Source organism: Mus musculus, chromosome 7 (assembly GCF_000001635.26).
Source record: "Mus musculus strain C57BL/6J chromosome 7, GRCm38.p6 C57BL/6J".
In the NCBI taxonomy this organism is placed as follows: Eukaryota; Metazoa; Chordata; class Mammalia; order Rodentia; family Muridae; genus Mus; species Mus musculus.
This window is the reverse complement of record NC_000073.6, coordinates 121126395-121150374: the sequence shown is the minus strand read 5'-3', so window position 1 is coordinate 121150374 and position 23980 is coordinate 121126395. Positions and strand designations below refer to the sequence as shown.

At 46.2% G+C, this 23980-nt stretch overlaps 1 protein-coding gene across 2 annotated transcripts in view; it reads right to left on the bottom strand.

Moving 5' to 3' along the window:
* Positions 1-23980, bottom strand: part of Otoa (otoancorin) — a 79670-nt gene that overhangs the window by 12719 nt on the left and 42971 nt on the right. For both annotated transcript variants that reach the window (NM_139310.2, XM_017322267.2), the window contains exons 15-24: positions 22603-22743; positions 20282-20340; positions 18991-19108; positions 17937-18010; positions 17453-17588; positions 16257-16447; positions 10505-10598; positions 6393-6522; positions 4736-4923; positions 2587-2742 (exon numbers count right to left, since the gene is read on the bottom strand). In NM_139310.2, the coding sequence (NP_647471.1) occupies positions 2587-2742; positions 4736-4923; positions 6393-6522; positions 10505-10598; positions 16257-16447; positions 17453-17588; positions 17937-18010; positions 18991-19108; positions 20282-20340; positions 22603-22743 (1287 nt within the window). The remainder of the gene's footprint in view (positions 1-2586; positions 2743-4735; positions 4924-6392; positions 6523-10504; positions 10599-16256; positions 16448-17452; positions 17589-17936; positions 18011-18990; positions 19109-20281; positions 20341-22602; positions 22744-23980) is intronic.

Genomic DNA, 23980 nt, shown 5'->3' with positions numbered 1-23980 from the left:
TGTCCTGAAATCAATCAGTGGGATGTGTTCCGTTTGAGAGCTTTAGAGAGACTGCGTTTCCTCACTTTTCCTAACTCCTTCTGAGTTCTTCCCTTAGTTCTGTTATGGCCACTTCTTCCATCTTCAGAGTCATCAGCCTAGCATTACAAACCTATCTCCCTCCTGCTCCTCCCTCCCCACTTTCACCATTGAATCCCCCTCTATGACTGTGGCATCCTGGCTCCCTTATATAAGGCCCCTTGTGATCACATTGGACCTACCAGGGTAATTTTCATCTCTTTTTTTTTTACATGTATGGGTGTGTGCCTGAGTGGATGTATTGCACCCCATGTCTGCAAGTCCCTGTGAATGCCTCAAGAAACCATCAGCTCCCCTGGCATTGGAGTAAGGTGCAGTTGTGCGCCATACACTGTGAACTCTGGGAACCAGACCTAGGTCATCTGCAAGAGCAATAAGTGTTCTTAAACACTGACCCATCTGTCCAGCCCCCATCCCATGATTTTTAAATGACTTCCATCTGTAAAGCCCCTTCCTCCATTGAAACAAATTGTATTTATAGGTTCCAGGAATTCAAATCTATCTTCCACACACCCTCCCCCACTCTCCGATCACCATGTATTCATACAGACAGACCAGACTCCACTCATTGTAACAGAGACTCCACTACTGTAGCAGGCATAACCAACCAACATACTCTGCCCCAGATAGGAGTAGCTAGCTGCTCAGAGCTGAACAACCATGTGAATGGAGTTGACAAAAGGACTTTCTGATATAGTAAATGAAGCAGAGACACTGTTTGATGGGGCTGCTCATAATGAAAGAACCACTGAGGGGCAACTGACCAAGCTAACTATAGACCCCAATGCCTCACCCAATCAAAACTAAAAGACGAGAGGACATCTTTAACCTACAGGAGATCAACAACCAGACTTTCAACCCATCGTCAACAACTAGAAAACCAAACAAAATATAGAGCAAAATTAAAATATTGAACAACCCAGGAGCATGTCAAGATGACCATGAAACAGGTAAACAAAAAGCAAGCCCTAAAACTGTCCCCCAGAGGCACTTTCTACATACATCAGGAAAGACCAATGGAGCCCAGGGGTCTAGCTACGTTGAGGACAGAGATCCAAGGTCAAAAAGCCAACCTTTGCTACTCTTTCCACCAGTTCAAATCTCAGCCCTTACCAAGCAACCCACTTCTGCTGACCTCGAGAAGACGAGAATATCTTTGCATTCACTTATTCAATACATATTTATTATGTGATGAAACATGCATGTATAACCATATATTTTTAAAGAAAAAAAATATGCGCTAGTCATCTTTTATGGATACAATTTCTGTGCCCAGGATCTAGCCTAAGCCAGTATAAATATCATGCATAGTCCCCAGAGAGAAGAAATCAAACTCTTAGAATGTTTTCTTCCTGTAAAAGCAGCCTCATGGAGGGGACAATCTCGGTTTTTCTATAAATGATTACACAAAAACATGGAAGAGAAGGCCAAGTTCAGGAAGGCCAAAGCACGCTCACTTCAGGGGCAAAGAAAGAGGAGGAAGTTGTACAGAGAGAGTCCTAGAGATCAGCCAAGATGTCCTCCTGAGTACCAAGTCCTCATTTCTACGTGTCCAGATGTCAGGAATGAAACCACTCAGAGGGTAAGAGGCAGGAGAAGGGGGCCAGGCTAAGCGGTTCTTAAAGTTCACGTGGAGTTAAAAAAACGTTTTCTCTCCCTCCAGCCAGAGTGGAGAGACCGTGTAACACATGGATACTAGGCCTATTCTGTAGAAGTATCATTTCTCAACGAAGCCACAGAATAAAGATCACCCCACCCCAATAAAGCTCAAGAGAATGCAACAAAAAGATAAAAATTACTAGCAAACACATATATTTCAGAGCAAAGCAAAGCCTAGTTTTTTGGTTTTGCAAGACAGGGTTTTTTGTTTGGTTGGGTTTTGATTTTGTTTGTTTGTTTGTTTGTTTGTTTGTTTGTTTGTTGTAGCTCTGACTGTCCTAGAACTCAGAGAGCCACCTTCCTCTGCCTCCCAATTGCTGGAATTACAGGCATGCACTGCTGTCAGACACCTAAATCAAACTCTTAGCCATGTGAAGTTCACACTCTGACAGAATTACTAAGTGTCCCCATTTCCCTGCCCTTGTCTCGGAGCAAGTGACAGATTACTAGGTTTTCGTTAGGAGAAAATCAGTCCACAGATACAAACTGAGAGGGTCTGGAGAGGTGGCTCAGTGGTTGAGTATACTTGCTGCACCTCCAGAGGACCAGAGTTTGATTCCAGCCACACACATCAGGCAGTTCATAACCACTCCCAAGGGAGCTGGTGCCCTCTTCTGCCCTTCCCAGAGTACCTTTGCACACACGACATACACAGACATAAAATTTGAACCATAAAAATAACTGTCTTTTAGAAAAGAAAAAAAGAGAGACTGAGAAACGACAATGATGATGGAGTCTTTAGCGAGGACATAAAAGAAGCTATCGTAAGTACTATAAATCTATTCAGGGGTGCAAAGTCAAGGCTAAGCAATTAAGGAATCTGTAAAAGACCCAGGGACATCTACCCACCTGTCCTGGTGTCCATTCTGTCTGCTGGCCCAGGGATGCCACGGTGTCTATGGAGCTAAGGTCCAGCTGCTCCAACTCACTCTCGCTGAGAGCCAAAGCAATGCGCCCCAGGGAGACAATATGGTGTTCTTTCCAGCGGGAGGGCAAGTCCCAAACCTTTAGGTAGGAGAAAAACAGAGCAGACCAAAGATTAGTGGCAGTGCCTGCTGTAGTCTCTCCTTAATATCCTCCCAAAATCCATCACTGAGACCTAATCCCTAATGTACTAGAAAATGACTCCACTCTCATAAATGGAATCCTTGCCTTTGTAAGAGAGATCTTGAGAGCTCCCAGTGCACTTCCACTGTATGAGGGCAAGATGCTGGGAGAAACCATCACCTTAGAGAAATTCATGTTCACCAGACACTGAATCTGTCAGAGCCTTGATCATGGACTTCCTAGCTACCAACGCTGCTAGAAATAAACTTCTGTTGTTTATAAGTTAACCAATATAAGATATTTTATAGCAGTCCAGACATTGAGTATATTACACACACTCAGCACATACACCACACACACACACACACTCACACACACACAGCTTCTGTACCAATTCATGCCAACATCTTTGTAGAGGTTAATAGTCTTTCCGGAGGGGAGGGTTCCACTTCTGGGAAATTAGCTTTAGAAAATTATGAGACAAGTGCTCAGAGCCATATGTTCAAACATGTACAAAGGCTTATTTAGGGTTTGAGCATCAAGCACTCCCCAAAGCTCATGTGTTGAGGGTTTGGTTTTGAGCTGGTGGTTGCTATGCAGAGGTAGTTGGGCCATGGGGGCAATAACCCCATTGAGAGATCCACTGATGAGTTTACAACTAAACAGACTATTAGGATATGAGGACTAGCTAGAATAAAAAAGTCAAGTGGGCACAAGCCTTTGAAAGGTACTAGAAAGTCTGTCTGTCTGTCTGTCTGTCTGTCATCATCACTCTCCTCTCCTGGCAGCCATGTGTGATCACCTATGCCTCATCATGCCCTCTCTACCATGATATCCTATTTTACCTCAGACCCAAACCAAGAGTCAGCTGATCATGGACTGAAGGCTCTGAAACCATGAGCTAAAGTAAACCTTCCTTCCCTGCAAGTTGTCTTTACTTACTCTGTCACAGCAATGGAAAGCTGGCTGTCATGAAGCACTTATAAAAATCTCAAAGGATCCAAAGCTTAAGGCTAGCTAAATAAAGACCAGTCCCAAAACACTGATGTATATATTTATCTTTCTGATACAGAAAAACACATTTCTTGTGGAAGACAAGTTCCTGAATAATGAGTGCGATATCATTTTTGTAACAGATAATGTGAAGCAAGATAGCTTGTATCTGCATGTTCTGAGAGCTGCAGACACAACAACCCAGGCAGATATCTACATTATGATTCATAACAGTAGCAAAATTACAGCAATGAAATATTTTTGGTTGGGGATAGTCATATCGTGAGGAACTGTATTAAGGGGTCATAGCATTAGGAAGATTGAGAACCACGGTTGAAAGAGAGACAGAGTCTCTCACTTGAACCCAGGGCTCACTGTTTTGGCTTTTGGGATAAGCCAGCTTGCTTCAGCCACTCCCCATCTTTACCTCCGAAGGGCTGGGATCACAATAACCCCCACTCCACCTGCTTTTAGTTGGTGCTGTGAATCCAAACTCCGGTCCTCACACCTTCAAGGAAAGTGCTTTAACCACTGAGCCGTCTCCCCTCAAAGGGAACGTTTTTTTAAATGACAAACTACTTCTAATCCCTTTCACAACCTTTTCCGACTTTCAGATGACTCCGCAGCAGCTACTGAGGAGGCCAGCTGCAGACAGCTGTTAGGATTCTCCAAGAGGAGGAAATAAAGGTAGCATTCTTGCAAGCAGTTTAGGCCAGAATATGCAGAGAACTTGGTTGGTCAAGACATGCATCATCTGTGTTCTGCCTCTGCCCTAGGACAAAGGTACCAATAGTGTGCCCATTTCTCAGATGAGGAAGTCATGACCCACACTACTGAATTTCAACAAAATGACATGGGTGCAGGGCCTCAAAGGGTTCATAAGCACAGGGAGACTGGGGCTGGATACTGGCTGCTTGTTTGGGGTAGCTGGTGAGCTTCCTCTCCAACGTGGGCATACCTGAATTGCCTTCTCCTTCAGGGCCATCAGCTGAGCCCGGCTGAAACCCTTCACAGCCCCCAGCAGCTCCACGTTCCTGATGAAAGTGTCCTCCTCCATGCAGAGAAGAACCTCGGGGTCCCAGCAGGCATTGGCTTCGGCCAACTTGAAGATATCATCTGAAGAGGGAGTCACAACTCCATGACAACCTGAGGAACACAGACAGATGTGAGGATGCAACAGAGGAGAGAGAATTGCAGGACGTGTTCCATGTTTTCTTAATAATCTTCACTAGTCAGATTCATTCACAAGAGGCAGGGCGCTATAAAAGCTGACAGCAGGGAGCCGGGGGCTCCCACCTCTGCCATAGCTATGACCTGATGTGCACATCCACCAAGAGGCCTCACCAAATGCAACTGGGCAAGTGGGATCGGCCTGAAATCCCAGTGCCTAGAGAGCAGAGAAGGAAGCTTGCCAAATAGGTAGGGCGTAGGGTCACTGAGAGAGTCTGTGTTACACGAACACTTGGCATGAAGACCCAAACAACCCTTCCTTATAGGGCTCCAACACAAACTGCTGTGGAATTCCACCCAGGTCCAACTTGGGGAAACAAAGGGTTTATCGGGCTTACTTACAGAGTATGAGTGGGGGGGGGGCCTTCCCAGAGCATAAGTGACCCTAAAACAACTATGCCACAATGAAGTCTCACTCTGAATAAGCAAGTAAGCAGCAACAGCCAGCCGTCACTGTCCCCGTCACTATCAATGTCAGTTCTGATTAATCCCGCCCACCTCATGCCAGTAAGAGTCAATATTTACCAGGCACTCAGTGCAGATTATAAAAATGGTGATACACCTGGTAGTCCTTAAGGAAAAACACTTTCTGATAATTCCTTTCATGCCACGCCCTTTGGAAACTGGGGAGGATTAAACTCTCACAATGACCACTGCAGCCCAGAGTTCACATGGCCCCACTTTAGAGGGTGAAACCTGAGGTACAGCAAGGCGTGGTGGCTCCCACCTGTAATCCCAGCCCTAGAGAGGCTGCTGCACGAGGAATAAGAATTGGAGGTTGCCTGGACTACACAGTGAGTTACAAGCCTCTGGGCTACAGAGAGAAACCCTGACTCTTAACAAAGAAAGGGGTAGGCAACTGAAGACCTTAGGGGAGAGCCACACAGTCATTAAGAGACTTCAAGCCCTACCGACCTGTACCTTGTAGCTTCGAAGCTAGGTTGAGCCTTTAAGATAAGCCAAATAAAGGCTGTAGAGAATGCCTCGGCTGTTAAGAGCACTAACTCTTTCAGAGGATTGGGGTTCAATTTTCAGCACCCATGTAGCAACTTACAGCCATCTGTGATGCTTGTTCCTGTATGTCAGCGTCCTCTTCTGGTCTCTGTAGGCACTGTACACATGTGGTACTTATAGGCATGCAGGCAAAACTCCCCAGATAAATGAATACATCTTTTTTAAAAACATAAACCAGACCTATTGAAGTGCTTGTCACTGTCCACTCATCAAGCCTTCAAGCCTGGCATCTGATTTCAAATCATGTTACAGAACTGTCATTCTTTGACCTGTGGGTTTTGCCATTTGAGAAGGAAACTCTGTTATGTCACAAACTCAACCTAAAATAATGCCACCCCAGATGCAGGGTCAGACGCCCTAGAAACACTCACCAAAGGTGGGGTCAAAGCTGGGGCTCTCGTTACTGCTATTCTGAACAGACTCAAAGACAGCCCAGAGAAATTCTTTAGGAAGCAACACCCCAACCATCTTGGAAGCTGTTTGCTGAAGGATTTCAGGAAACTGTAGTTAAAAGAAGAAGAAAAAAAAATGTGAGATGCATTTAAATCAGAGTTTAAACTCTATTACCGCTTAATGCCTGAAGGTGGGTTTTTTTCTTCATAATAGCCTGTTGTATAAATTGAATCCCTCATCCAACTAATGTCTCTAATAAGTAATCCTACCAAAATGATATTTGACTTCCACAGCAAAACGATAAATGCTAAATAACAGGCATGCATCACTTTTCACCCATCAGATTGCCAAAATTAGAGTGATAATAATTAATGCCAGACCAGGTGTAAAGGCTGCCCAGTGTGTGCTTTTCCAAGACTGTTGAATGTACAGTACAATATCACCAAGCAATCTGATAATATCTACAAAATATGTAAGTTTGCATATATCTTTCTTTTGGTTTGGTACCATTTTAATTTTTAGCCTTATATTTATCTTTTAAAGGGGGGCAAGCTTGGGGTTTGGAGAAATGGCCCAGTGGTTAGGAGCACTTGCTGCTCTTGTAGAAGACCCAGGTTCTATTCCCAGCACCCACATGATGGTTCACAACTATCTGCCAAAACTCCAGTTCCAGGAGATGCAGCACCCTCTTCTGATCTCCTCAGGCACCTGACATGTACATGGTGCAGATACAGACACACAGAGAAAACACTCATACACATAAAACAAAAATAAAAAGGCAGAGGAGGGTTGCATACACATTCTAGGCAGAGGCTGCCAACAGGGGAGCTTTGGTGACACTGGAGAGAGAATCATTTCGCATATTGAAATAGTCTGCTTTGTTGAGTCTTGGGATATTATGAGCCCTGCCTGAGAGCCCAGAAAATGCATCAGGCTCTCTTATGAGACCCGGCCTCACTGTTACCTAACACTACCTCTACCACCATCACCCCCACCACCAAAGAGAAAGCACCTGTGCTGAGTCACCTTCCCTTTCAGAACTAGAGTCACAGGGCACACCTGCAGTTCTCATCCCTGAATGCATGGAAGGAATGCCTACAAGTTATACAGACAGGTCTGAACTCCATAGATGCTCAGTCAGAGAGTCCAGTGTGGTGACCACTCCGGAGTCTCCTCCGTGCTGTATATGTATGTATGTATGTATGTATGTATGTATGTATGTGCATATACATACATATACCTCCCTCCTGCTTTCCCTTTACAGGGTCTCCCTACTTAGCTCAAGCTGACCTGGAACTTGATATACTCCTACCTCAACCTCCAGAGTGCTGGGATCACAAGCCTGTGCCACCAAGCTAGCTCTCCCTAGCTCATTCTGTTGTTCACTAAGGTTCTGCAACACTCACATACTGCATAGTCAGCTGCTCTTCAATCAAGGATGGACCACAGGTACAATAATGGTCCCATATGTGTGTGGTAATGCTGTTGTTAAACAGTTATGTAAATGACAGCCAAAGGCCAGCAAGGTGGCTCGTTGAGTAAAGGCATTTGCTGCCAATGCTAAGGACCTGGATTCCATCCTTGGGATTCACATGGTGGAAGATAAACTGATTCTCCTATTCTCCAACCTCCACATGCACACATACATACACACACACACACACACACACACACATGCATGTATGTGCACATACACACACAAGAAGAAAAGAAGGAAGGAAGGAAGGCAGAGAAGGAGAGGAAAGGAAAGAGGGAGGGAGGGAGGGAGGGAGGGAGGGAGGGAGGGAGGGAGGGAGGGAGGGAGGGAGGGAAGATGTTTTTTGAAAGGATATCCAGGTCCTGCTTGATAACCTCTTGGCCAGTGGGCCACATAACAACTGTGAACCCAAGAGATGATGTCACTTGCTGCTCTCAGTTACTGTGATATGTTCTACAGTGATCAGACACAGTTCTAATCTACAGTATTTGTTCAAAGAGGAAATCTCCTAAGGACACATTTCTCCTATGCCTCCCCATCCCCTCGTGGCTATATTAATAGTTAATATTTTTACTTTTTAAACATTTAGAGGATGTGCATACCATGGCATGTGTGTGGAGGTCAGCAGACAGCTGTGGGGAGTCAGTTCTCACCTTCTACCATGTAGGTCTCTGGGCACAAACTCAGGACTTTAGGCTTGGTAGCCATCCCCAGGACCCTTGCATGACGGTGGTGATGGTGTTTTGATTTTTTATGCAAAGTGCATAGCCCAGTGCCTGGGATTTTCCATTTTCTAGTTTTAAGAGGGATATATATGCACACATGTATGGGGCTTTCTGAAAAGAACCTGGGAATCTGGGAGTAGAGCCTGTCTCTAATGAGGGGGTATACTTTTCATCCAAGAGCCTCTGGGATGTTCGGGATCTGTTTCACCAGAAGTATGTATATCTTGTGTTATTTTTAAAAGCAAGGAGAATAATCTAACAAAGCAGCCACATGCCCACATTGCCTGCAGCTTCAGAAATAAAACATCACAGGCACAACTGACAGCCTCGCTCCTCCCCGCCCACCTCGCTCTCTCCTAGATGTAACAATGACCCTGAGTTTAGCATTAACCATTCTTGTGTACACTTCTGAACCACTCTTGTTTTGCACATGCTCAAAATTAATTTAGCTAATATTTATTCATGTACTGAGTATCCTACCGTCAAAATCATTCACAGTGCAGGGATTTTTTATAATTCCATGCTGTTTCAGAGGTCTTGCCATGTTGATAGAAGGCTTTTACAACCTCACAAGTGATTTTTTTAAAAATATCAGATCTGCATATAATACTTGCATATCCTGTGCTTATGATTATATGTTTAGACCGCAAATCTTTTTCTGTGGCTGGATGAACATGCTGTGACTATGTGACATCGGGTGGCAGGTGCTTGCTCACACCTCACCAAGCACACACACTGTGTACCTGGTGTGTGCAAGCATGGATGGAGAGCATAGTGTTTGATCTACCCTAGAGCTGACTGTTGTCCTCCACCTCCACGAAAGCGAGCTTGCCTCTGCAGGCAGTGTGCCGCTGTCCAGCCAAAACCCTCGAAAGAAGGTGCTTCCTTTTCTCTGAAGTGTGAGCCTTGCCTTGTGTGGGGAGAACGGCCCCAGAAGCCAACTTAGGATGCAGATGGAGAGAAAGAACCCTGCAATGTTCGTTGCCAGCAAGACTGCGTGGCTCGGCTATCCCTGGGGGTGATTAACCTTGGCTGTCTCCTTGACTAGGTTAAGAATCATCCAGATGAATGAAGCTCACCTTTGTGTGTCTGTGAGGTTTCCAAAAGTGATTAGATCACGAGGGCTTGGACTAATCAATAGCTCACTCCCTTGATGGGTTCATGTTATGACAGTTTTATTGGGTCGTGGTGAAAAGGAAGGAGGCGGGGTTTGGTTGGAGGGAGTAAATCCCTGAGGGCAGAACCTTGAAGGTTATATCCTGCATGGTCTCTTCCTGTACTTCTTTTACCCTGATTTCTGTGTGTCAGGCATGAAGAGCAGCCTCCCCCGCGCACTCCCGCCTCTGTGAGATTCTGCCCAAGAACAATGGTCCAACTGACCAACCATTCAAAACCATGAGACCAGATAACTTCCTCCTTTTCTGTTGTTCTTCTGTGTACCCCGTTCACAGCGACAGGAGCACACAGCAGAGGAGGATGGACAGGTCACTCTTGTTTCCCATGCTGCCTGACTCTGACTCTTTACATTGCATCTAAAGTCTGCATATTAAAGAGCCACTGTTTTATTATTTGTGTTTGTTCCTGTGACTGTTCCCTTTGGGAATATGATCTAGGATGGACATGTGTGTACACGCTCCCAGATAACAGACCACACATGCACCAGCCACATCTGCATAGGAAAGGGCTAAGGTTCACCCTGCTGCAAACTCAGTCACTTTCCTAGAGCCTAGGATAATTCGAGATGAAGCCAGAGAATATCTGAGGTGTCTGAGGTTTGGTAGAAGTTTTGAGAACCACAGACTCCATCAGCAAACAAACAGATTATAAGCAACCACACATTCTCTCTCCCTATCAGACTCCACCTTCTAAACTAAGGCACAGCAAATACCTTTGTGGCAACAGTGTGCAGTTCATCTCCTGAGAAAAACGCTAAGAAAGGAGCCAAGTCCTTGGTTGTCTCTGCTGTCCAGTTCTCAGGAGGTCTAGGAAGAGATACAAGAAGCAAGATGAAAAAGCAGCTGTGGTGGATACCTGACACCCATGCATCCCACCATCTCTCACACCTAGAAGGACTGTCGATCAAGTCTTCTCACTTCTCCAACCAAAACCAACCAAACAAACCAGAAAACAATGGCATTTGGTTCAGACTGGCCAGTCAGAGCCATCCCTGGGACTTTTGCTGGATCTCCCAGGAGGCTTTCTCTGCTGCGGCATCTCTCCCATGAAAGAAAATAGCAGAGTTCAATTTCACCATCACACAGAGAAAATGAGGTGCACACCAAGGCCCACTGAGCTGAGGGGTGGAGGAACACATCCATAATGGCTCCTGAGACCACGGATCCAGCCGTATCTGAAGCCCATCCATGGAGTTCTCCGCCCATCCTGTTCTTGAACTCAAAGAATCCCTACTTTGTTAGTGTGCATTGAGCTCCCTGGCTTCTGCCACATAACACAACCCTCCCTCCCTCCCTCCCTCCTCAACAGAAGACTAGATCACCACACTGTCCTGTCTTACACAAACAAATACAAATAAAAATCTCTTGAACTTGACACTGATCCAGAATCTACTTAGATAGATCATCAATGTCTACAATGGCCCAACCTGAGACCCATCCCATGGAAGAGAGCCAGCCCTTGACACTATGATACTCTCTGCTACGCTTGCAGACAGGAGCCTGACATAACTGTCTTCTGAGAGGCTTCATCCAGCAGCTGATGGAGACAGATGAAGACACCCACAGCCAAACAATAGGTGGAGCTTGGGGAGTCTTGTGGAAGAGTGGGGGATGGGATTAAGGGAGCCAGAGGAGTCAAGAATACCACAAGAAGACCTACAGCGTCAACCAACCTGGGGCCTCATAGAGACTGAATCACCAAGTAAATAACATGCAGGGGTTGGACCTAGGCCCCCGTACACAATTGGTTCTCCACCCATCCTGTCCCTGAACTCAAAGAATCCCTACTTTGTTAGCGTGGATTGAAGCAGCTGTGCAGCTTGATCTTCATCTGGGTCCTTAAACAACTGGAGTGAGAGCTGTCTCTGACTGTTGCCTGCCATGTGCCTAGTCCTTCTGTGACTTGATGTCCCAGAGCAGGTTGGCACCCAAGGGGTGCTTCCCCTTCTCTAAGGAGAAGAGGGGGGAATGGGGAGGGGTTTGTGAGGATGGGACCGAGAAAGAGGGGACACTGCAATCTGGATGTAAAGTGAAAGTGGATGAAGAAAGAAAAAGAAAGAAAAGGGGGGGGAGGGAAGAAGGGAGGGAGGGAGGGAGGGAGGGAGGGAGGAAGGGAGGAAGGGAGGAAGGAAGGAAGGAAGGAAGGAAGGAAGGAAGGAAGGAAGGAAGGAAGGAAGGAAGAAAAAAAACATAGAAACCTCAAACCTACAACCAAAAAAATTTTTATGTTTGATGATATCTCTAAAAGAGAGCAATCAAATTGGCACTGATAATCCCCTTAAGCTGGTCAAAGAGTTCCTATTTCTCCTCCCTCCCTCTCCCTCTCCCTCTCCCTCTCCGTCTCCCTCTGTCTGTCTGTCTGTCTGTGTGTGTGTGTGTGTGTGTGTGTGTGTGTGTGTGTGTGTGTGTGTGAGAGAGAGAGAGAGAGAGAGAGAGAGAGAGAGATGGAGTTTTACTATATAGCCTAGCCTAGACTTGAACTCTTGACCTCTCAGCTCCAAAGATTGAACTGGCTCCCAATCCCTTTTCTAAAAGTACCCCCTCACTAGACTGTGAGTCCCATGAAGACGGAAACCACGCCAGTCTTACGAGCCACTATCATCTTCAGTCCTCTTAGAAGGAAGCTCTGCACACTCAACACACATGTCAGGTGCTGTCACAGGTTCTTCGTTTATCTAACCATGCGTGTCCCCATTCCACAGATGCAAATATTAAAACTGCAGAGTGATAAAGATACTTTTCCCAGACCATACAACCAGAAAGCTATAGGAACAAACACTTCAAGAAGAGTCGTTTACACCCTAGTAATAGAAAAATGCTTGTGACAAATGACTGTCACTATATTTGTTCCCAGCACTCAGTAAATTGAGGCAGGAGATTATGAGCTTGAGGCCAGCCTGGGCTACATAGTGAGTTAGTTCCTGCCAGTGCAGGCTGTCGAGAAAGATCCTGTCTCCAAAAAACAACTAAAGGCAAATACAAAAGGTGCTAGAGAGATGGATCAGATGTTAGGAGCACTTCCTGTTCTTGAGGAGGACTAGAGTTTGGGTCCCAGCATCCACATCAGACAGTTCACAGTCACCTGTAACTCCAGCTCCAAGGGATCTGTAGGCACCTGCACTCATCTCATGCACGCGCGCGCGCACACACACACACACACACACCTAAAACTAAAAATAAATATTTGTTTAAATTTTTATCTCAGCACTAACTCAAAGCCAGGTACTACTAAAATGTCTGATCCACAACAGGAAGTTCTACCTGGGAAATGACAACTTCTGTTAGAATCACTGCTGACATCCACCTGGATCCAGGCTGCCACTGCTGCTGCTGCTTCATATCAATATCAACACCTTCTTTTTTGTTCGTTTGTTTGTTTGTTTTGTTTTGTTTCCTTTTTTATACTTTGTATTAGGTATTTTCCTCATTTACATTTCTAATGCTATCCCAAAAGTCCCCCATACCCTCCCACCCACTCCCCTACCCACCCACTCCCACTTTTTGGCCCTGGCATTCCCCTGTACTGAGGCATATAAAGTTTGCAAGTCCAATGGGCCTCTCTTTGCAGTGATGGCCGACTAGGCCATCTTTTGATACATATGCAGCTAGAGACAAGAGCTCCGGGGTACTGGTTAGTTCATAATGTTGTTCCACCTATAGGGTTGCAGATCTCTTTAGCTCCTTGGGTACTTTCTCTAGCTCCTCCATTGGGGGCCCTGTGATCCATCCAATAGCTGACTGTGAGCATCCACTTCTGTGTTTGCTAGGCCCCGGCATAGTCTCACAAGAGACAGCTATATCTGGGTCCTTTCAGCAAAATCTTGCTAGTATATGCAATGGTGTCAGCATTTGGAAGCTGATTATGGGATGGAACCCTGGATATGGCAGGCTCTAGATGGTCCATCCTTTTGACACAGCTCCAAACTTTGCCTCTGTAACTCCTTCCATGGGTGTTTTGTTCCCAATTCTAAGAAGGGGCAAAGTGTCCACGCTTTGGTCTTCGTTCTTCTTGAGTGTCATGCTTTTAGCAAATTGTATCTTATATCTTGGGTATCCTAAGTTTCTGGGCTAATGTCCACTTATCAACACCTTCTTAAAGATGTTTTATTTGTTTTTTTGAGACAGGGTTTCTCTGTGTAGCCCTGGCTGTGTTGGAACTCACTCTGTAGACCACGAAGGCCTCGAACTCAGAGATCTGCCTGCCCCTGCATGCTGGGGTTCAAGGCATATGTCACCAATGTCCAGCCTCAATATCTTTTTAGAAAATTTATTGCATTCATTTATTTATTTATTGGGGGTGAGACGTGTGCCACAACAGGCATGTGGAGGTCAGAGAACAATCTGAAGGAGACAATTCTCTCCTTCCCTGAAATAATCCAGGAAATCGAATGTAGATCTCCAGCCTTAGCAGCAAGCACTTTTACTCCACAAGCACTATATGAAAAAAAATGACAATGGAGAGAGAGAGAGAGAGATTCTCACTCACTGATGCTAAGAGCGCAAGATGGGGCAGCCTCTGTGAAAGACATTCTGACGGTTTCTTACAAAAACATATATGACCCAGCAACTGCACACTTCTACATTTACAGGGGGTTTGAAATCTTATGTCCATAAAATATCTGCGTACAAATGTTTACGGCAGCTTTCATTTTAATGGCCAAAACTTGGAAGGCGTGGAGATGCCCTCCGGATAGTGAAAGAATAAATCATCCCAGACCCGTCCAGACAGTACGGCATTATTCAGGGCTAATGAAGTGACCCATCAAGCCATGAGAAGACAGCGGGAAAATTTAAATGAATGTTATTAGGTGAAAGAAGCCTATTTGAAAAGACTAAATACTCCCTGCTCCCACTCCATGGCCATCAGAGGAGACAAAGCTATCAGTGCTGACCAGAGACACGGGAATGGAGGGCTGACTAGGCAGACAGAGGCCAGTAAAGGTAGAAAAATATTAAATACGCTTATTTTTATTTTATTTTTTACATTATGGGGGTCACACGCCATGACACATGTGCGAAGGTCATAAAACAGCTTACAGTAAGTCACTATCTCCATCTACCATGTGGGCTCCAGAGACCAAATTCAGGTCATCTGACCTGGCTACAAATAGCTGTCTCCACTGAGCCAGCCTCAGTACACACACACACACACACACACACACACACACACATATATATATATATATATATATAACTTTTTTTAAGACAGGATTTCTCTGTGTAGCCCTGGCTACACTGGAACTCAATCTGTAGACCAGGCTGGCCTCAGTCTCAGAGATCCATCTGCCTCTGCCTCCCAAGTGCTGAGATTAAAGGCTTAATATGATACTATGATATCATATTAAGTATGATATTTTAATGGGGAATATGGTATCACACATTTTCCCTTACCCATTGGAGGTATACCAAGAGTGAGCCCTCATGTAAACTCTGGACCTCCTTGAGTGTTAATGTCAACAATGATGTCAATTTGATTAAAATAAACCAACAGCTCATGGATTGGGATAAATACACGGTTGTGGTGGGGAATGATGTTAATAGAGGAACTCTGCGTGAGGAGTTGGTGGGCAGAGACACACACAGGAGTCTCTACCTTCCTCTCGACATTTCTATGAACCAAAAACTACTCTTGCCAGGTATGGTAACACATCCCTATAATCCTGGCACTCAGGAGGTAGACCTGGGAACACCACAATTCAGGACTAGCCTGGGCTACATAACTCAAGACCAGCTGGAACTATGTGAAAAAAGCCTGTCTCAAAATAACAAGGGCTAGGATTGCAGCCTAGTGGTAGAGCACCTGCCTAACATGAACAAGGCACTGGGTTCTATCCCCAGCATTCAGAAAGAAACCTCCAACGCAATATAATAGCAGTATCTTACAACTAAGTAAGTGCCATATCTTTGTGAGTGTGTGTGCATGTGTGTGAATGCATACATGTGCACGTGTGTGTGGAGGCCAGAGAACAACCTTGGGAGTTAGTCCTCAGGAGCTGGCCACCTCTTGTCTTTTTGAGACAAGGTCTCTCAATGGCCTACAGCTCAGGCAGTGATCCAGGTGGGCTGGCTAGCAAGCCCTACTTCCCCGGTACTGGGACAATGGCACATGTCACCACACATGTCTTTTTGACACGTTTTCTAGAGATTGGACCCAGGTCCCATGCTTACACAACAAACACTCTTACCAGTGAGCCATCTCTCTGGCCCCTAAAGTGCCATCTTTTCAAAACTCTCCCCACCCCACAAACACCAAGATGAGTTAATAACCACTGTGCCTGCTGCCAGCGGCAAGTATTCCCACTAGGCAGGGAGTCTGAAGCCAAAAGGAGAAAGATCACAGTTTCAGAGTCAGTGGAGAATCCTCTCCCTAGCCTGGTGGTCTTCTTTACAGAGAAGAGGAAACAACAGAGCCAGGCCTTTCTCACCTAACCTGCCATACCCCACAGCCCAGAGGACCCCTCTTACCCCCACTGCTCCAGGAGCCTGACCCTCACCGCAGCCTTCTGCTCAGAGCTGAGAGCTGTACAGCTTCTAAGACCATGCAGAGCAGCGGCCCAGGCTCTGGGGGAGATCCCTCTCTCAATGAAGGAGGCTGGCAAGTGGCACAGGAGGTGTCCCACAATGTCCACAGTGTATTCATCAGCAATGACACCATCCTGAAATCAACAAGTATGGCTGAGAGGAGATCCAGCTGGGATCAAACTCGAGACCTGTTGAGAAACCTTCCCACTTCCAAACCCCACAGAGTTTTCTGGATCAGAATGGCCTACCTTGTTACAGACCACCAAAGATGGTACTGAGTCCAGTTCCCCTACCCAGGGAAGCAGGCCTTAGAGGCTTGGGGACCCCCAGCTCACCACATGCTTGGCACACAGTGAACTGGAGACTATTGGCATTGTTACTCTTCTAGGGATGCCGAGGAGTTTGATGACCAAGAACAGGGTACAAGCTCAGCGGTAGAGCGCTCGCCCAGAATGCACAAGGCCACGGGCTCCATCATCAGCAACATAAAGTAATCATGGCATGGCATGCGAAGCATCTCTTGAGCCTCCAGAGCTCTTTCTCAAAATGCCAAGGACAGCATGCACAGTACGTTTGCTGTGATCAGGCACTGTGCTAAGTGTCCACTCCATCATCATAGGAACTGTAAGTACCAATCATGTGTGCTGTGTAACAGTAAGGAAACTTCTAGGGTCCCAAGCATTCTGTCCCGGACCCTGAAATTCAGCCATGCATTACCCACCGTATGCCCACGAGAGCTGCAGAATGATAGACTTCTGCATCTTCCTTACACAGGATGATGCTGAGGCACAGGAGAGGAAGGGTTTGCTAGAGCTACAGAGCCAGTGGCTGCCAAAGGCTTGCAAAGAACGCAGTCCTCCAGCACTCTCTCTGAGATCGAAGTCCACAATAATTTCAGTGCCAGTTCTAAGACTCACAAACCAGAATTGTAACCATTACTGCAGCCTCGAGAGCCCATCAAACTCCCCTCTACAGCTCCCTGTGACTCACACATGTGCATATCATACACACACACACACACAGAGAGAGAGAGAGAGAGAGAGAGAGAGAGAGATCCCCTCCACAGCTCCCTGAGACTGTCACAAACACACAGAAGGGACAGGGAACTAGGGAAAGTATCTCCCAGGAAGTTCTCTTACCAAGCACTGCTGCACCTTCCTGACGACCACACTCCTTTTGTCAGAATCTAAAACCAAAGTCTCCAAGCGCCTCTTACCCAGGCTGATCAGAAACCGCACACAGCGAGAGGGGGGAATTGAAGACAGGAACCGTGAGCTACAAAGAAACCAGAGGATGGCAGAAAGCAGTATCTGCTCGGCACTGGCCCCTGAGACCAGAGGCAGCATCAGCACCAGACAGCACCACAGGGACATCCTATAAGTGTGGGCTCTCCCAGCAATGCACCTCGAGTCTAAAAGCAAGTCTCCTACCCATGTCCTAATTTACAGTCTATGTGGAACGCAGCCTATTCAGAGTATCCCAGATTCTCAGGTCCTGAGGTGTCTACGGAATTCTCCACCCTGCCTCTGGTTCCTTAACCCTGGGGGGGGGGGAAGAACCATAAATACTGGGGACCCCCGTTTTCTGGTGGCTGAGTCAGAAAGGGACTCGATGTTCACTTACGGGAGGGTGGCCAAGAGGAATGGTGGCATGGAGGACCTTGAAACTTCCCAGTATTTCCACGCCAAGCAATTGACCTGCAAGATAAACAGCAACAATCAATCAAAGCAAATGCGGAGACGATGCTTTGTAAATGTCCATTTCTGTAACAGACAGCCTCATGATGTAGGAACCACTCCTCTGAACACTAGCTGAGGAAACTGAGACAATAATAAGATGAACACACACATTTAGGTGAGAGAGCAATCTCAATTTATGAGTACAAAAGAGTGAGATGCATCTACATCCCTGGGCTGGAAAGCAAATGCCTGGCTTGTGAATAGAACAGAGTGTCGTGTGACTGGTTTGATTTTTCATGATATCTATTCTCTGTGTGAGTGAGCAGGTGTGTGCCACAGGATGCATTTAGAGGCCAGAAGACAATTTCAGAAGTTGGTTCTGTCCTTCTGCCATGTGTATCCCAGAATTTTGAACTCAGGTTTCTGGGCCTAACAACAAGCACCTTTTCCTTTTCCTGCTAAGCTGTCTTTCTGGCCCATATGAAACTATTTTGATTTAATAATACAGACTTATATAGTAACGTGATGCTTGTACACAGGGGATGGGGGGTACTGAGTTCATGTGTTTTTATGTGTACATGTATCTTAGGAGATACAGAGGTCTTTGTGCTCACAGATAAGAACTAAGGGATGAGCCAGGTGGTAGTGGTTCAGACCTTTAATCCCAGCACTCAGGAAGCAGAAACAGGTGGATCTCTTGAGTTCAAGGCCAGCCTGGTCTACAGTGTGAGTTCCAGGACAGCCAGAGAAACCCTCTCTCCAACAAAAGCAAAAACAAACAACAAAACAAAAACAAAAAACAAAAACAGAACTAAGGGAACCTGGAATGAGACCTTTTATCCACCCAAAAAGATGGTCACCACCCTGGAGCGAATTTACTTTCCATGTCTGGTCCTAGCCAGTTCCATATTACAGCTGTATAATTTTGTTACAAATATCTTTAGACACCAGCCCTGGCATCAGGAGAGCACTAGAAGCAGGGAAATGCTCCACAATACCTGATCTGGAGAAAGCAGGGAGAAGTTGTTGTCAAAATACTGGAAGAGGGCCAGGAAGAGGTGGTCACTCATGGCATCGATGTGCGAGCACGGCACGCCCTTCACCAGCTGCCCGGCACTGAGGAACAAAACGAGGACCGCTGAGAAAAGGTAAGGAGGAGAGAAGATGGAAGGGGCTAAAGTACGCATGCTCCACCCATCACAGTCTGCGCACCAAACAACACTAAGTCATGATGGGATTTTATAATGTCCCTGCAGGCTCTGGATTTCAATGTTTGATCCTTGGGAGAGTCTAGAAACAGGAAGTAGGGCAGAGATAGAGGAAGTAGGTCACTGAGGGCAGGTCTTTGGGAATGTGACTACTTCTTGTTTCCTCTGTCTCCTGGCCCACCATTATGTGAACTGCTGTGTTCCACTCTGCCCTCCCTGCCATGATGGACTGAGGCCTTTGAAACTGTGAGCCAAGACAAAAATTTTCCTTCTTCAAGTTTTTGTTTGTTTGTTTGTTTGTTTGTTTGTTTTTATTTCAGGACTGGAGAGATGGCTCCGCAGTTAAGAGCAATGGCTCTTTTCTAGAGAACCTAGGTTTGATTCCCAGCACCCTCATGGTGGCTAACCACCATCTATACCTCTAGTCCCAGGGGATCTGATGCCCTCTTCTGGCCTCCTCAGGTACTGCATGTATGTGGTTCACAGTCACACATGTAATCAAAATACCGAGAGAGAGAGAGAGAGAGAGAGAGAGAGAGAGAGAGAGAGAGAGAGAGATACCTGTAGGTCTAGAGAGATGGCTCAGCAGTTAAGAGCACTGGCTGCTCTTCCAGAGGTACTGGGTCCAATTCCCAGCACTTACATGGTGGCTCAGGCACATCTATAAAGGGATCTGATGCCCTCTTCTGGCATGCAGGTGTACATGCAGCAGAGCACTCATGTACATTAAGTAAATAAACATTCAAAAAAAAGTTATCCCATTTTATTTATGTATGAATGTTTGAATTTTTTCACTGCATAGGTGTGTCCATGCGCACGTATGTTTATGTATGTATATGGCAAACATGTGGAGATCAGAGGACAGCTTGCAGGAGTTGATTCTCTTCTTCTACCGCATGTGGCTTGAACTCAAGTCATCAGGCTTCGTTAGCAGCACGTACCATAACCCACTGAGCCATCTCACTGGCCCTCACTTGGTTTTTGGAATTTTCCCACAGCTCAGCTGGCCCTGCTGTGAAATTAGACTTCACTGCAGAAGGTTCCAAAGAGCTGTTCAGGCCAGGCTGTCAAAGTGTCCTACCTCAGGAGCTCCTCTGGCCTTTCTGTGGTCTTTCCCAGAAACTCATACAGGAACAGGGCCTGGGGAAAGAGAGATTGGGCAGTAATGGTGGAGCCCAGCACACTGAGGCCCTATGGGGAAAACACACTATGACCCCATCTTTTAGATGGGGAAACTGAGGCTGAACCCAGAATGTCACTAATCCAAGGCCCTCCGACCACTAAGTAGCTGAGCCAGAATTTGAAATCCTGTCAGGAGTGATCTCAGAGCACAGCCGGCCACACTCAGCTGGTTCTCTATGTTCTAAAGCAGCACTTCTCAACATGTGGGTCTCAAGCCCTTAGTGGTCGGAGAACCCTGTCACAGGGGTCACCTAAGACCATCTGAATACCAGATCCTTACATTATAATTCATAACCATAGGAAAATCACAGTTATGAAGTAGCAATGAAATAATTCTATGGTGGCAGGTGGGTGTATCACCACACCATAAGAAACTGTGTTAAGGAGTCACTGCCTTAGGAAGGGTGAGAAGCACTGCTCTAAAGGCTGAGTGAGGAGCGGAAGCTGAGAATGACAGGGTTGGAGCCTCACTACCTTAGCTTTACCAAGCTGCTGCCCTTTGAAGGCCCCTGTGTGGTCCGTCTTTGTGTGCCCACCCGCTAGTCCTGAACCCACACAGCAGCAATGATGGGACCAGCACAGCCCAGAAAGTAGCATCAATAAAGGAGCCCAGGCCCAGAGCACACACTCCCCCCCAAACCCTCCCAGATGAGCACTCTGGAATGCTACAGTATAGGCAGGGGAGTCGTTTGTTTTAAGGAATGAAATTTTACAGAATACCTAACTTGCAGAAGCGATCAAGTGCGACATTTGTCTATTTTATAGACTCTAAAACTTTGAGCGTAATTCCCCAAACGCAGTAAATTATGAGCCAGAGTTAGACAGAGGCTTCTGGGATGTGACAGCTGAGGGCCTCAAAGTCTCATAAAGGTCTGGGCAAAAAGATCTGGGGTGGAAGGAAGTTCCCAATGCTCTATGTACAGTCCCTGACGTTCCAGGGACAGCAGACCTGTGAGCCCTCCCACCACAGGGACAGCAGACCTGCGAACCCTCCCCCACAGGCTTCCCAATCTCAGGAAATGAAAACTCCATCAGCCCAGCTGCTGGGACAAAATACCTTAAGGTTGTCTACAGAAGGGTGAGCTTTCCAAAATAAAACAAGTATTCAAGCTGCTAGACTTGGCAGTGGTTTGTCACACAGCAACAGAGTGCTGTAACACCATCCAGCCTCATAAAAGACCCCACAGAGATGCCCAGCTGCTCTGTTACTTCCTGGTTCCTAAGTGCTGGGAACATGATAAGTCCATGCTCAGTAAACATTTCCAGAGCCTGGAGAGATGACCCAAGAGGAAAAGTGCTTTCCACACAGGCATGAGGCCCTGAATTTGTATCTCCCAAACTTATGTAAACGCAGAGTACAGTAGCACACATGTGCAATCCCAGCTCCTCTATGAGAAGATGGAAGGAGGAGACAGAGAAACCCCTGGAAACTCCTAGGCTAGCTAGCTGGAAGTATGCCTCAGTGAACAAGAGATCTTGTCTCAAGCAAGATGGAACACACACACATTTCAAGAGTGATGACTGGGCTCAGTTAATAAGGACTGAGAACTAAGCATAAGGACATAGGTTTGGTCTCCATTACCCACAAAAAGAAGCATACACACACACACACACACACACACACACACATGCACGCACGCACGCACGCACGCACGCACGCACACACGCACGCATGCACGCACGCACACACGCACGCATGCACACAATTATTTCAGACATGAATGAAAGTGGCTGGCTCAGCAGAAGGTCCCATGGGCGAGCATCAGTTTCAGCAGCACCATCCTTTCCAGCTTAGGTCCTAGACACGTCTAACCATAAGTAGAGTGGTAGGTAACATTACAGTACGCTGCTCTCAGGCTGTATCCTATACAGCACAACTGTTGCCTGTAAACATCCTAATTTTGCTCATAAGACAAGGGAGGCCATGTAAGGAGATGTCACTTCTCCACAGCTAATAAATGGCAGCCAGAATTCATCCTCACACCCTGTCTAGCTTCTTAACCACACACTACTCTATTCCCTGGGCTTATTAACAAAGAAATAGAGTGTCTTTATCCAACTGGCCCTAAACAGATGAAAATAAATAATGAGAAGTGCTTGCCCAGAGCTGACGATGTAACTCAGTGGCGATGCGCTCACCGGACACGTGGGAGGCCTGGGTTCCATTCTCAGCACCACAGAAAGAAACACAGGATTGATCTCTGAGCACTTCAGTCCTACCTGGCTCCTACGAAGCTCCTTTGCCTTCAGGACTGTAGCATTGAATCGAGATTCTTTCCATAAATCATAGAGAGACACCTCCTTAAAGAGAGCTCTTGGTACCTCCGCGATGCCTGAAGTAGCATCTTCTGCTTCCATCAGCTGCCAAAATTGAGAGGAAAGATTGTGACAGCCTTATAAAAGGGACACTGCATTCTGATCATATTTGGATACTGTTTCCTGGACCATAAAATGTATTTGATCTGCTTAGCAACCACAGCAAGCAGGGACTGTTGCTACCCCCATTTTACAGGTAATAAAACTGAGGTCTAAAAGTGGTACATTGAAAGCTAATCAATGTGACTCAAACCTGAGTCTGTGTAGTTCTCAAACCTACTGTTAGAGATGGAATATGAATTGCCCCTACAATGCTCATGTTTTGAAAACTAGCTTCCCGAGATGGTAGCACTATCATGGCAAAGTTGTGGAAACTTTAAGAAGTAGGGCGAAGAAGAAGAAGAAGAAGAAGAAGAAGAAGAAGAAGGAGGAGGAGAAGGAGGAGGAGGAGGAGGAGGAGGAGGAGGAGGAGGAGGAGAAGAAGAAGAAGAAGAAGAAGAAGAAGAAGGAGGAGGAGGAGGAGGAGGAGAAGAAGAAGAAGGAGGAGGAGGAGGAGGAGGAGGAGGAGGAGGAGGAGAAGAAGAAGAAGGAGAAGGAGAAGGAGAAGGAGAAGGAGAAGGAGAAGGAGAAGGAGAAGGAGAAGGAGAAGGAGAAGGAGAAGGAGAAGGAGAAGGAGAAGGAGAAGGAGAAGAAGAAGAAGAAGAAGAAGAAGAAGAAGAAGAAGAAGAAGAAGAAGAAGAAGAAGGAAAGAAGAAGAAGAAGAAGAAGAAGAAGAAGAAGAAGAAGAAGAAGAAGAAGAAGAAGAAGAAGAAGAAGGAAAGAAGAAGAAGAAGAAGAAGAAGAAGAAGAAGAAGAAGAAGAAGAAGAAGAAGAAGAAGAAGAAGAAGAAGAAGAAGAAGAAGAAGAAGAAGAAGAAGAAGGGGGGCATACCTGGAGGAAGTAGGTCAGTAGGTGACAGGTATTTGGAGATACACTACCCCTGACCACTTCCTGTCTTGCTCTCTGCTTCCTGATCAGCCAGGAAGTGAACAGCTCTTCTAAGCCACACTTCCACTGCCATGACTTTCGTCTGAGCACATGGGCCAAGCAACTGCGAACTGACCCCCTGAACCCAGGAGCCCAGATCAATCCTTCCTCCCTTAACTTCTCTATGTCAGGTATTTGGGCCAAAATGACAAAAAAAAAAAATCAACACAGTCTAAAGCATTCTGGGAACTTCAGGATTTAATCAAATTCCTGAAATGTTCTAAGAGCCAACTGTGATGGAGGGTGCATGTCTGTA